The sequence below is a fragment of the Paramisgurnus dabryanus genome, chromosome 8 (genome assembly GCF_030506205.2).
Source record: "Paramisgurnus dabryanus chromosome 8, PD_genome_1.1, whole genome shotgun sequence".
Taxonomy (NCBI): Eukaryota; Metazoa; Chordata; class Actinopteri; order Cypriniformes; family Cobitidae; genus Paramisgurnus; species Paramisgurnus dabryanus.
The window spans coordinates 3,584,073-3,597,878 of NC_133344.1; the positions used below are offsets into that span (position 1 = coordinate 3,584,073).

The following is a 13,806-nucleotide window of genomic DNA, read 5'->3' on the forward strand; positions in this document are numbered from 1 at the left end:
AGAGGGTTCAGATTAAGCCAGCACTAGGTCTTAGTTGTATTAGGAGATTCATTTGTTTTTACAAACATACCTCACAAAAACATTACTGTCATTTGAATTAAATTTTATTCATATAGCGCTTTTCATAATTGTTTGATTGTTTTAAATCAGCTTTACATTAAAACAGCAGGGAAACTGTTAATTTTACTTACTTGATTTTTTTGGTTTCTTTAACCAAAGGCTGCAGTTTCACAAAAACTTCATCTGCTTTATTTTTATCTCCAATAAATTTATTTAGATCAAGTTCATCCAATTGCTGCTCAGACGTCAACAACACAAAAACTAAAGCTGCCCACTGTGAAGAGGAGAGTTTGGTCTTTCCTACTGAATAAGATGTCACATAATCTTGAATCTCCTGCAGCAGTGAATCATCACCCATTTCATTCAGAAAGTGAATCAGATTGATGGATTTCTCTGTAGACCGATTCTCATTCATCTTCTGTTTAATGTACTCAATAGTTTCCTCTTTCATGTAGGAGCATCTTCTCATCTGTGTCAGTAGATACTGTAAGAGAATCTGATTGGACTCCAGTGAAAGACCCAGAAGAAAACGCAGGAAAAGATCCAGATGTCCATTCTTACTCTGTAAAGATTTATTTACAGCTCGCTGATGCAACTCAGATAATGAAATCTGTTCTGATGATTTACATATTAATCTTCTCAATATTTTCCAAAACCAACCTGCCTTATGACTTTGATCAAACACATATCTGTTGTAGTTTGTGAAGGAGATGTGAGCATAAAGAGCTGCTAGATGTTCCTGGATGCTGAGATGAACAAAGCAGTAAACTTTCCCCTGATACAAACCAAACTCCTCTCTGAAGATCTGAGTACACAATCCTGAGTACACTGTTGCTTCTGCTACATCAATGCCACACTCTCTCAGGTCTTCATCATAAAAGATCAGATTGCCTTTCAAAAGCTGCTCAAAAGCCAGTTTACCCAGTTTGAAGATCATGTCTTCATCTTTCTTCTCATAGGTCTTCTGATGTTTGATGTTTGTCTGAATGATCAGGAAGTGTGTGTACATTTGAGTGAGAGTCTTGGGGAACTCTCTTCTCTCTGCTTCACTCAACATTCTCTCTAGAACAGTGACTGAAATCCAGCAGAACACTGGGATTTGACACATGATGTAGAGACTCCTGGATGACTTCATGTGTGGAATGATTTGATCAGACAGACTCTCATCACTGATTCTCTTCCTGATGTATTCCTCCTTCTGTGGATCACTGAAGCCTCGTACCTCTGTGACTCGATCAACAAACTCAGTGGGGATGAGATCAGCTGCTGCTGGTCTGGCGGTGATCCAAATGAGAGCAGAGGGAAACAGATTCCCCTTGATGAGGTTTGTCAGCATAACGTCCACTGAGGTTGATTTACTTACATCACACAGCCTCACACTGCTGTGAAAATCCAGAGACAGACGACACTCATCCAAACCATCAAAGATGAACAACACTTTATATTCATCACTGAAGATTTCCATTTCTTTTGTTTGTGGGAAGAAAAGATGAAGAAGATCTAAAAGACTGAGTGTTTTGTTCTTCATCAAATTGATCTCTCTGAAAGGAAGTGGAAATATGAGGTGGACGTCCTGATTCTCTTTCTCTTCAGCCCAGTCCAGAATGAACTTCTGTACAGAGACTGTTTTTCCAATGCCAGCGACTCCCTTTGTCAGCACACTTCTGATGTGTTTGTCTTGTTCAGGTAAAGGTTTAAAAATGTCATTACATTTGATTGGTGTCTCCTCTGTTGTTGTTCTTCTGGATTGTGTCTCAATCTGTCTCACCTCATGTTCATTACTGATCTCTCCACTGTCACTCTCTGTGATGTAGAGCTCTGTGTAGATCTCATTCAGTAGTGTTGGGTTTCTCTCATTTGATGTTACCTCATACAAACACTCAAACTTCTTCCTCAGATTTGATCTGAATGTGTTCAGTAATTCAGCAAGATTAGACTCATGGCTGTAAAATTTAAATACCAGATATTACATACATAAAAAAATAAGGGCTGTCAATAGATTAAAATATTTAATCGCGATAAATCGCATGATTTCATGAGTTAACTCGTGATTAATCGCAAATTAATCGCACATTTTTATCTGTTCTAAATTTACCTAAATGTAACACTTTTCAAGTTTTTAATGCTCTAATCAGCATGAATTTGGATAATATATATGCTATATGCAAATGTATGTCTACAACAGCCTGTTTACATTTTCAACAGAACCATCAGCCATAGTTTTATATATGATCTTTCTCCATCTTTGCTGCTGCATCATTTGTGACCTCTGCTGGCAAATTGAGTTGGGATGAGCAAATTTTCAAAAATGTTTCATTTATATTTTAACATTCTCTATTAAAAAACTTCAAAACAATTGGAACAATATGGAATATGACAAAGCATGACAGAACTATACCTGTTTACGCAGAGCAAAAACAATATCAATATATGTTACATATATGTTTTTCTTTTATTGTTTAATTTTGACATTGAGACAGACCGCTTTAAGATACTGTATAATAATGCAAGGGTTTAATATAATGTTACACAACAGATACTTTTCCTTAACAGTTAACCAAACATTCACTTCAGATATAACAGATTATAGGTCATACCTGCGTGAATTCTTGTCAAAACAGATATTTTAAAAAATTTAATTTTGTGTTAGATGTTTATATATATCGGGGTCGCGCACTCGCATGTTTGTGTACATGCGCTTCAGACGTCTGCGTCAGACATCGCTTTTGAGCCTTGTCAACTCTTTTAACATCAATCAGGTCCCGAACTTTATCTCTCTTAATAATTATTTTAACATCAAGAAAACCCTGCAGTCTATTTTCAATAATTTCTGAATGCTTTAAAAACTAAACTAAAAAGTGAAAGAAGACGCATCTTTGCTTTATATGGATTTGGGACGGTACACCTTACAGAAAACGTACAGATAAAGATCATTTTAGATGTTTAAAGGCGGAGTCCACGATGTTTGAAAAACGGTTTGGAAAAGGAGACGGGCCGACTACCAAAACACACTTATAGCCAATCAAATCAAATCAAATGCCGGGTTGCGTATGTGTGGGGTGGGTCTATCAACAGAAGGTCCAGATTCTATTGGGGTAGGGGCGTGTTTGTTTAGGCGATTTCAAATATCAACACTGGCTTTCAAACATCATGGACTCCGCCTTTAATGACCATTTAGTAACAAAAAAGAGAGAAGGATCCGCACACCAAACAGCTCCCTTTCATAAATTTATTAGGAGTGACGTTTCGGGTCTCTACAACCCTTCCTCAGAATACAATAATGACCATTTAGAGCATTGGATTCGCTAGACGAGAGCTTAATGTTCTTATTTTTATGAAAAGCTCCGGCTCATCTAGACAGCGCGGGTCACTTGCTGCATCTCAGTTCATCCAGCTGTGGGTCAAACAGAAATTGTGTGTTGCGTTAATCGCGCGTTAATAAAATTAGTGCCGTTAAAATGAATTTGCGTTAACGCGTTATTAACACGTTTATTTTGACAGCCCTAAGAAAAATGCATGGAGCCAAAACACTTTTTTTTACATATTGTACACATTTTTTTTTAGAACATATTACTTTAGCTTATGAAATGTTTAATTCATTTAATAATTAAAATAAACTAAAAAATAATACCCAACAATTCACCTGAAACAAGGACTCATGTTTTCATTGATGTCTGGTGTTTGATTCTCAGATTGCTCAATCTTCCTACAATCACAGTCGGGTTCGGTTACTTCTGGTCTGTGCAGCAGAATTGAGTCAATTAATACATTATATTTCATCTACCTCTTGAGAGACGTTTCTACAATCCTTTAAAGAACTTCTTATACCCTTTAAAATATATATAAATTGTATACAAATATCAATCTGTAATTAAATGATTCATAGTTGTTTAATACCTGTTATCAGGCTGTGTATCACCACTCTTAAAATGTAATGGTTGATCAATAGACGCATCACTCTTCATAGACACACAGCTGATCTCTGGATCTGATCTCTTCTGATGATCTGACCTATAACACAGTATGTTCATTATGCTCCTACAAAAACTGTATTGAGCTAAACTGTTAATGAAATGAAAAGATCGAATTTCACAGATGTCACTGTGCAAGCAATTCTGTGCTCAATTTTTGTATATCAATACTTCAAAATGTTAAATAAAATGATGCATCGCATATTATTTTAACATACCTTAGATTAAGCCTTGTATCATTACTCTTAAAATTGACTGGTTGATCAATAGACACGTCACTCTTCATAGACACACAGCTGAACTCTGGATCTGATCTCTTCTGATGATCTAAACTATAACCAACAACAGATTAGAATTAATACTGATGGTAAATTAATGTTATTTGTTGAATACAATCATAAGAAAGTACTTTTCATCTTTTCATTATGCTCCTTCAAAAACTGTATTGAACTGAGTTGTTAATGTGTCTGATAAAGAAGAGATCAAATTGATCAATTTTTGTATATCAATACTTCAAAATGTTAAATAAAATGATGCATCACAGATTATTTTAACATACCTTAGATTAGGCCTTGTATCATCACTCTTAAAATTTAATGGTTGATCAATAGACACGTCACTCTTCATAGACACACATCTGATCTCTGGATCTGATCTCTTCTGATAAACTGAACTATAACACACAGATCAGATTTAATACTTTAATTTACATTAATAATCTTCATAACAAAAATAATTATAAGAAACTTTAAGAAGTGTTTATTAAGGTTTTAGATATTTAGATTTTAATTAAAAACAAAGATACTGCTATATTTTTCTGTGATATAAAGGTTATTTAATAAAGTGTTTATATAAAGTACCTGCATCCTGGAGAAAAATCTCCACCTGTTGATGTTTGTGTTTGATCCATGATGGAGCTGCAGAGGTGAATCTGATCAATCTGATCTCCACAACTAATACTGAATGAAAATAACATTCAGACACAAAACAAACTTAAAGTGAATAAACAGACATTATAGCTGAATGAATGAATTAATCTAAGTGTTGAAGAAACAACATTACATCAACACAACACAAATTAACATGTCCCGTTTGGGCTCCGGGTGGGGCCACTGCCAGCAAAAAATTTCACACTACCTTCACACTACCGCATTTCACGCCGGTAGCGTTCCCACAGTGGGACAGCCCAAAGTCAGAGTGGGGCTCTTGACTAAAAAATAGCATCATTTTGAAATATGTCTGCAGCTCTTAGCAACTTTTTGGTGGGCTTGAAAATATTTTGTCCCAGCGGGGTTAATTGTAACACTGTGTTACAACTAACCCCTTAGCACTTACGATATGAAAACCGCTAACGTAAGCTTAATTCTTGCTGTTGTTTTAAATAGGCTACACACGAATGATTGCTGGCTGGCTAATATGATTATTAAAGACTGGGTCACATATTGTAATGGTTTTCCCTTGTGTTCTATTGTTTAGGTCTTTTATTTTGAAGTCATGTCTCTGGTCTTTTATTTTGAAATCCTGTCATGTCATGCTTCACATTACACTTCCTGTTTGTTACTATTAAAACCGGTTCAAACTCATAGTCACATTGCTAAGTATTGTTAGTGTAACACTGCATTACCGAGCGGTTCATTGTCATACTTTGTTTCTTGTTCATGGTTTTGACCCTTGCCTGTTTATTTGGATTACGCTTTTGGATTACCCTGTTTGGATTTGCTTGCGTGCCCTTTAGGTATATACTTATAAACCTCCAGCATTTGGATTCTACTCGCTCTCTCTCGCTTTATGTAAGCAGCCCATTTGTTACAGAATACTTCACCTTATGCTGGGTACACACCAAAAGATTTTTTACATCTTATAAGATTTAAAAAATGTGATAGACCACAAACATGAGGATAAAAAATCCTAGATTTAACCATTTTGCTCCTATAGTGTGTGGTGTGCCATTATGTGTCAAAGGATTTTTAACCAGAGTCTCGACTGTGAACACAGGAAATACCACAAAATCTCAGAGACTTCAGAATAAGCATGGCATACGAAATGCAGGAAGACATTTCAATGATAGTGCTTGGAATAATTTTTACAAGACACGTTGTATAAACATTTGTGCTGTTGCCACAAATCAACAAGCTGATCCTCCATCTCTGCTGTCCACATCAACTTCACTTTGGCCGTTTCTCAATCCGAAGGCTGTAGCCTGCAGAGGTCGCATATGCAGGCTGCATACGTCATGAAACCTGGTTTATTTCAGTTCACTGAGCATTACATACGCAAGTCATAAGTATATTACAACAAAATATGATAAACTAGGAATAATAGTCAATTTTATAACTGTTAATATTCTGAAATAAGACAGTCTTGATGCTTTCTGATGCTCGCTTTCTGATTGGATATGGTTTCGTTTCACGTGATAATCTCAATAGCGTGCTCGCGTTTGTCCTCGGGATTCCCCACACACATTAGGATTTCTGATCGTAAATGTTGAATATTTACAATTCGCGATTGGCACGGCTCAGACGTTCTTCCGAGCAAGTTCGGACACTCTTAACACACCTCACACGAAGGGACAATCTGATAAAATAATCTGTAGAATCATCGCGATACTCTGGACATAGCTAGGATTGTCGGAAGGGGGGAAATCGGCCCAAAATCAGCCCGATTATCTTTTGGTGTGTACCCAGCATTACCAGAATCCAGAAGAGGTTTGTGAATTCCAGCCGGGAACATAAATCCAGTGTTTTCTCTGTTTTAATTATGCCAGGGCAACTGCCCGATTGAGGATTACATCAAGGACTTCCTGAATTTAAGCTACTAGGTAAACTATAATGATGCTACGCTTAAGGACATCTTTTATAATGGACTTAATAAGGATTTACGCCAGCGTATGCCACATAATGCTTCACATTGGACTTTGGAAAGGTACATAGACTTTGCTCTTTTAATATCTGGCTCTCCCTTCACTGTGGAAGCTGTGGATGAGGATCACCACAGTCCCACAATGACATGTACATCACAGCCAGCTCAAGTCATGCATGTTTTACAAAAGCCATTACTAACCATGCCTGTCTTTAAGATGGCCGCCACCATGCCTGTCTCTGTTTCCAAGATGGCCGCCACTATGCCTGTCCCTGCTGAAAAATCCAGCATCAAACTAGCATGGACCAGCATGGGAATTATGCTGGCCTATGCTGGTTTGATGCTGGTTTAGCTGGTGGTCACTGAACTCCATACTATATAGTAGGCAAAGTAGTGCTTTTTGCATACTATATGGTATGTTAGTAAGGGATTTAGAACGCAGCAATAGTCATTGGTAAGTATCGTTAGTGTAACACTACATTACCGAGCGTTTCATTGTCATTGTTTGTTTCCTGTTCATGGTTTGCTTTGTATTCTTGTTCATGGTTTTTGGGATATACACATAAACCTCCAGCATTTGGATTTGGATAAGCAGCCCCTTTGTTACACATATAAAAAAATTGTCATAATTGTGCTGCTTTTTCTCACATATTTAGATTGTAAATTGTATCAATTTATAATTAAACTACTGTTAGAGAAGTGCTGGATGAATGAATACAGTGTGGATACCTGTAGAGATGCACCAGTTGACCGGCCATAAATTGGAATCGCGCATTATAAGCAAAAACCGTCCAGTTCCGATTTATGGCTGGTCAGCTGGTGCATCCCTACAGGTATCCACACTGTATTCATTCATCCATCCCTTTTCTAACAATAGTTTAGAACAATAATGGGTTTTTGTATTTTTTCGGCCGATTTTTCCGGAAGTGCACCCGCGTGCACAGACTACATTTTAATCATTCACAAACATGTATTTTGTGTAAGAGCATTCCGAAATCTGTGAGCAGGACATAAAGATCACAAGCTGCAATGTCTGTAAAGGACAAGTTAATCGCGGAGAAACAACAGTACATTCGCAGGGCTCTCAAGTCTCACGCATTCACTGTGAGATACACGCATTTCATTCAGTTTACACACTCACACCTTGTATTTCTAAGAGACTGATAACTTTTCCTGCTATATACAATTAATGGCGCAGGGAAGTTCTCTGTCGAGTTCATAGCTGTCTGGAGGTTTTCTTGTGCTCCTCTTTTGTTATTCACTTGGATTCGCGGCGCGCGCACGCACGGAGCGAAAGCTAGAAGATCAAGATCTGATAAATGCGGTAAATAACGCAGGTTTCTTAATGTTAAATTAGGTGTTAAATTATGCTTAAATTAAAACTAAAAATCTCTCCAACTGCATTGCAATCAGAAGCTTTAGCTTACCTGAAACTAACGTAGAGGCTTCCTGAAAATAATGGAAAAGGACCAGAGATGTATTTCATTATTAATGCCATGTAATACTGAACATGTAATCTTATCTCTCTCTTAAAGGGATACTTCACCGATTTAGCATTCAGCTTTGTATCTGTAGAAACCCGGCAGTATTACTGAATGACCATGTTTCCCTCCCTCATTTCCCCCTGAGAGGAGAGATATCCTCCGATGATGTAATATGACGATTTTTGCATCATCGGAGGACTTTTTTGCAGAACCAAAATGCAGATATCTCTCCTCTCAGGGGGAAATGATGGAGGGAAACATGGTCATTCAGTAATACTGCCGGGTTTCTACAGATACAAAGCTGAATGCTAAATCGGTGAAGTATCCCTTTAAACACAGCTTAAAATCCACGCTGATGGCAAGTGCTGCAATCCTACTGTATATAATACAGATTAGTGTTGCACGATGCATCGATACTTCAAAAGTACCTTGATTCTCAGAATTAAATAAAGTCACGGTTCCTAAATGTATTAGTATCGATACTTTTAAGAATGAACGCGTCCCAGATTTGTAAGTGACACATTTCATGTTGGTGCGTTCAACGCACGTTTCCATTGCCTCCCTGTGGACGTCTGTGTTTTTCTCCTCACACACGCAGCCAAAACTGCAGCTGTCATGTGACAAACACAACAGCGAGATGGCTGCATGTGCGAGCACTAAGTGATACTGCCCGCTGCAGCTCAGTCTGACTTCTGAAATTCAACAGGATACGCTCTCTTGCCTTCAAGCTTTGTTTATTTTCGCGATTTGGTCCGCAGCGCAAGCTTCCGGTGATCGCGCGTGCGTCATAAAGAGATGATCCATGTGCACGGTGCGTGAGCGATAGGCAGCGGAGCTCGTATATGCTTCTGATGTACTGTTGTCATTTTCTTTCAGTTTGTTTCACTAAACCGTATCTAATAAACAGATTTATTTATATTAGGTTATTATATTAAAGCATTTAAAGAGCACAAGACCTACACAAAGGAGGTGTATTTCATTTGTGAAAAGCATTGTAAGAAATTATGGACTCAAATATAAAGTTAACCACAGATAAATCAGACATTGAAGGACAGGAAACATTAGCCTATATTAATCCATATATCACAGCTTAAATAACATATGGTTATTTTTTAGGCTCATTATTTCCTTTTAATTATGGTAATGTTATGGTTAAGTGAATGTTAGCAGTTATCACTATAACCACTGCATATAGAGATGTTTTTCATATTTTGTTAAAATGTTTAATATATCTGCTGTTCATATGTTCATTTATTAGTTTGTAATATTATTAGAATGTTGTCCTGGTTTTAAAATAAAGCACAGCAATGAGATTTGAGAGTGTTTCTCCCTTTTCATTAAAAAAACGAAAAGTATCAAAACCGCGATTCTTGACTTGGTATCGGCACCGAAACAATATTTTTGGTACCGTGACAACACTAATACAGATTTCATTTTAATTTTGATACATTTGTATTTTTTTTATATATAGAGAAATTTATTTAATTTGGATAAATTTGTCTGTCTTTTATCAGACTTACCAATTGTTATAATTTATATTTGTGCTGGTCAGTTATGAATAATATGTAACATTGAACTGCTAGCAAAGACTTGAGAATTTGGTGGGGCAGAGTGGCCCCGCCCCTAACAGATGTTATCTAAATGTTATCTAAAACTTTTAAATAAAACCTGAGAGCCCTGCATTCGGCACAACAAACTTGATCAGAAATTTAAGTTCATCACCCAATAGAACACAATAAGTATCAAAAGGTCCTGGAGGGCCGGTGTCCAACAGAGTTTAGCTGAAACCAGGGCCGGCCCGAGGCATAAGCGAACTAAGCGGCTGGTTGGGGCCTCGTGGCCACCAGGGGCCCCCCAATCGTTTTTTTTTACAATTAAATACCGTAAAACTTCAAATAATAGCCCGGGCTTTTATTTTCCCAAACCTATCATCACACCAGGCGTCTAAAAGAGACAGGCGTCTATAAGAGACAGGCTTTTAATTTAAATTGCTCAAGCATGACAGCGGGAGTTTACCACATATTACGTTTTATTTATAATTTGAATGTGTTTAACAAATTAGTTAGGGTAAGAATGACATTAGTCTTAAATTATTAGCAGCATAAATAAAGCAAACGAGGATATGCTTTTTATTGGTTGTTGCGTGAAATCTTACGCAGATACAATAGTGCAATTTTCTGATTGGCTATTGTGTAGGCTCTTTCTTTTTATTTTGGATTGGCTCGCTCGACTAGAACTACAGGGGAGACGGGCTTGATAGAGAGAGCGGTGGGGGCAGATACATTTTGGGCGCTGCAGAATATCAAATATGATAGAGTATTTCTGCGTGAGAAATACTATGTGTGGCGGGAGTGCATGATTGACAAAAGACTGAAAGTCCGGCTATTATCAGCGGCCTCAAAACACTACCGGCCCACCGGGAAAAGTCCTGACTCTCCCGATTGCCACTTCGCTACTGTAATCATCACTTCAATCCTGACGACGAACCTTGTTGTGTTGTCATAGTGATGAGTAATGGAACAACTGCGTCTGTCATGTGACATCTACAGGTAATCAAAACTTCAGCGTGTGCAATCTGCACAATAGAACTGGTTTAAACAGACGATGGCGGGATCGCGCGAATTAAGCAGCCAGTACAACAGCGCGACGGGCTTATGTCTCGCTGTGCACTGTCCGTGCAAAGATTAGGCTCATTTCATGTGATTAATGAGTGATGATGAGTTTTGTTTGCGTGACAGAGAGAGCAGAGCCGCGCACGCTTTCTGTCTTTAAACTGTCTTCCTGCTTTTATTCGGGTGTGCCTCATAAGCCTTGAAAAGTGAAGCCTCTGGCTCTTTGATCGCCCCCTGGTGGCTGGCTGCAGTACAAGTCATAGACCCCGCCCTCTCCATTCCAACGAATGGGACTCTGCTCTAAATAAAAAAATTATTTACACTTCCAATAAAAGTTTCCAAAAGATGGTTTTGTTCCTTTCAAGTAGTTGTTATCACGCTGATATATGCTCAAGGTTTCATTATTGTGGTACGTTTCATTTTAGTTTGTAATTTGATGTTATAGAAACGGGGCGTGTCGTTATGTTTGGCGTGGTTGAATTGGTCGAGCGAGCATTTGGGCGGAAGTTTGATACCGCGACGATTCCTTCTGCGCATGCCTTGGCTCCAAACGGACGTTTTTACGTAACATGGCGGCGACCGTGGTTGGACATTTTTGGCTTCAATTCATTACAATGGTGGGAGGCGACGTCACGTCGTCCATCTTTTTTTACAGTCTATGCTTTTATTACTCAAAACAAAACTGACTCGATGGCGAAAAGTCGGAAAACCAAATCATATCCACCGAGTAAATGTTTTTCGTGTTGTTACAGTAACACTTTGTTTACAGTTTTGCGCTGCTCAGCCTGGATTAGAACACAGCGCGTCCGATTCGCGAACTGACTCCTTTGAACGGATTCGTTTGAATGAACGGTTTAAACAACAGATCTGTCCCAACACTAAACTCACAAGATGTCACTGTCAGCACAATCAGTCACTTATAGCGCCTCAGAAATGAGAATGTAAATGTGTTTAGAAAGATTTTCCCTAAATAACAGTCTCAACTACAAAGCATAGACATTTACTATGTTAACTTTATGATGAATAAATAATTTATCAGGTCTACCAAATAAGGATTTTATCCTACAAAGCAATAAAAGCCATGGTAAAAAACTGATCAAAGATAATGAAAGTAGAGTGTCAAGTAATATCTGTGTCTGATAAATGCATGGTGCAGAGGAGGTTGTAAAACTCTTCAGAAAGACCAGTCATAATTTTTTTAAATACCTTGACTTAAATAGTGACATTTTTACATTTAAAATATCTGCTAATGATGAGAACATTTAGATTATTATGTACATATAGAAAATCGGCCAAACATATCGGCCATCGGCTGCGCTGATTTCTAAATATCGGCATCGGCCAGAGAAAAAGCCATATCGGTCGACCTCTAATTTACATTTACTAATACAGAAGATGCCTGAAAAGTAAAACAAGATGTTCTGAATAAAAAGTAGTTTAAAACCTTTTTACATCTTTCATTCAGGAGCAAAAATCTGCCTGTAAATTTGACAGGAATAAAGATTTGTCATTTATAATGATAATTATCAATATAGACTGATATGGAAAACATTTTCGTGATTTTTTTGCCTTATCCCCCAGCCCTAACACAAAGTAATACTTACTCTTAAGCCAATGGAAAAACACACCAAAAAATGACCTGAAAGAAAAATGAAAATAAATATACAATAATTATTAATCCCAATTGATGGCATTAATTGAGCATGCCTGCATTCATTTGAAAAAGACAGCGTGGTTTCCGAGTCGGAGAGGATCTTACACCGATTCATTTTAAAAGTGCTGTGTGGCGCTTCTTTCGTTTTTGGAGAATCAACCGGAATTGAACCGCAAAGTGAATCTGACATGAAAAAAATTAGCGTCATCTGCCTCTAAATGCAGTTTTAAAGTTTAAAATAATTTTAATCTAACTGATCAACACAAATAGGCATACTAGTGCCACAATACAGCTGATTGCTTACCAACATTAAAACCGCTATAAATAATAACCATATAGGTTTTATCTTTTTGTACCTACAGAGTCCGCACCATGATGAGAGAGTTGCAATTATTGTTAACGTTAACTGACTAAACTCTTGACTTTCACATGTCCTGGGCATTTAAGTTTTTCATCAACAATATCTGCGTGAAACATTATAAACATGATGATCATCTGCTTGACATTTTCAGCACATCTACTACGTTATTACGTAGAGTCTGCTTTATTAACGGCTTTTCGTTCGCTCCGCGTAAGCTAAACCTTTTTGTTCTGTAGCCTACCCAGGTAGCCAGTGCATTCGGGCCAGATCCGGCTGAGTGTCGGCGCACACGGCTGTGTTCTGGCTGCGGCTTACCAGCATTAAGCCAGCACTGGCCCAGCAAAAGTTGCCAGATTCGGCTAGGCTGTGGATATGCGGATTTGGTCCGATTTTGGCTGACAAATGGCATATTTTCCACATATTGGCTTTCACATTTCACGTTTGTTTTAATAAAAATATATTAATTTAACAATTGATATGCATATAATTGTTTCTATTTAATGTTTTGATAATTGTTTTTAGTTTTCCTGATTAATGGTAGCCTATGTCAATAAGTGAAAAGTAGTGTGAGGAAAAGTTAAGCTCAGAAATTTTTCCCTAATAAAATAAGGGAAGGGGAGAAGCATATTTTAATGTTAAGAATAGGTTTGTAGAGGCATAAAGTGCCATTAGCCTATTGAATGTAAGTATCTGGGCTATTAAGTTTATACTGAAATATTTTCTATGTATGTAATATTTCAACAAACACATATTGTATTAATTAATGGTCAAATACTAAATTGAGATTTTATAAAAAAATTTAATA

At 37.5% G+C, this 13,806-nt stretch overlaps 1 protein-coding gene across 7 annotated transcripts in view; it reads right to left on the reverse strand.

The window, feature by feature from the left end:
• LOC135771657 (NACHT, LRR and PYD domains-containing protein 3-like) overlaps positions 1-13,806 on the reverse strand; it is a 328,830-nt gene that overhangs the window by 305,947 nt on the left and 9,077 nt on the right. For 6 of the 7 annotated variants that reach the window (XM_073815395.1, XM_073815396.1, XM_073815394.1 and 3 more), the window contains exons 2-8: positions 12,591-12,625; positions 4,892-4,990; positions 4,591-4,704; positions 4,250-4,363; positions 3,958-4,071; positions 3,704-3,799; positions 192-2,003 (exon numbers count right to left, since the gene is read on the reverse strand). In XM_073815395.1, coding sequence (XP_073671496.1) covers positions 192-2,003; positions 3,704-3,799; positions 3,958-4,071; positions 4,250-4,363; positions 4,591-4,704; positions 4,892-4,941 — 2,300 coding nt within the window. In that variant the 5' untranslated portion in view covers positions 4,942-4,990; positions 12,591-12,625. The remainder of the gene's footprint in view (positions 1-191; positions 2,004-3,703; positions 3,800-3,957; positions 4,072-4,249; positions 4,364-4,590; positions 4,705-4,891; positions 4,991-12,590; positions 12,626-13,806) is intronic. The other variant, XM_073815392.1, reaches the window with a different exon arrangement.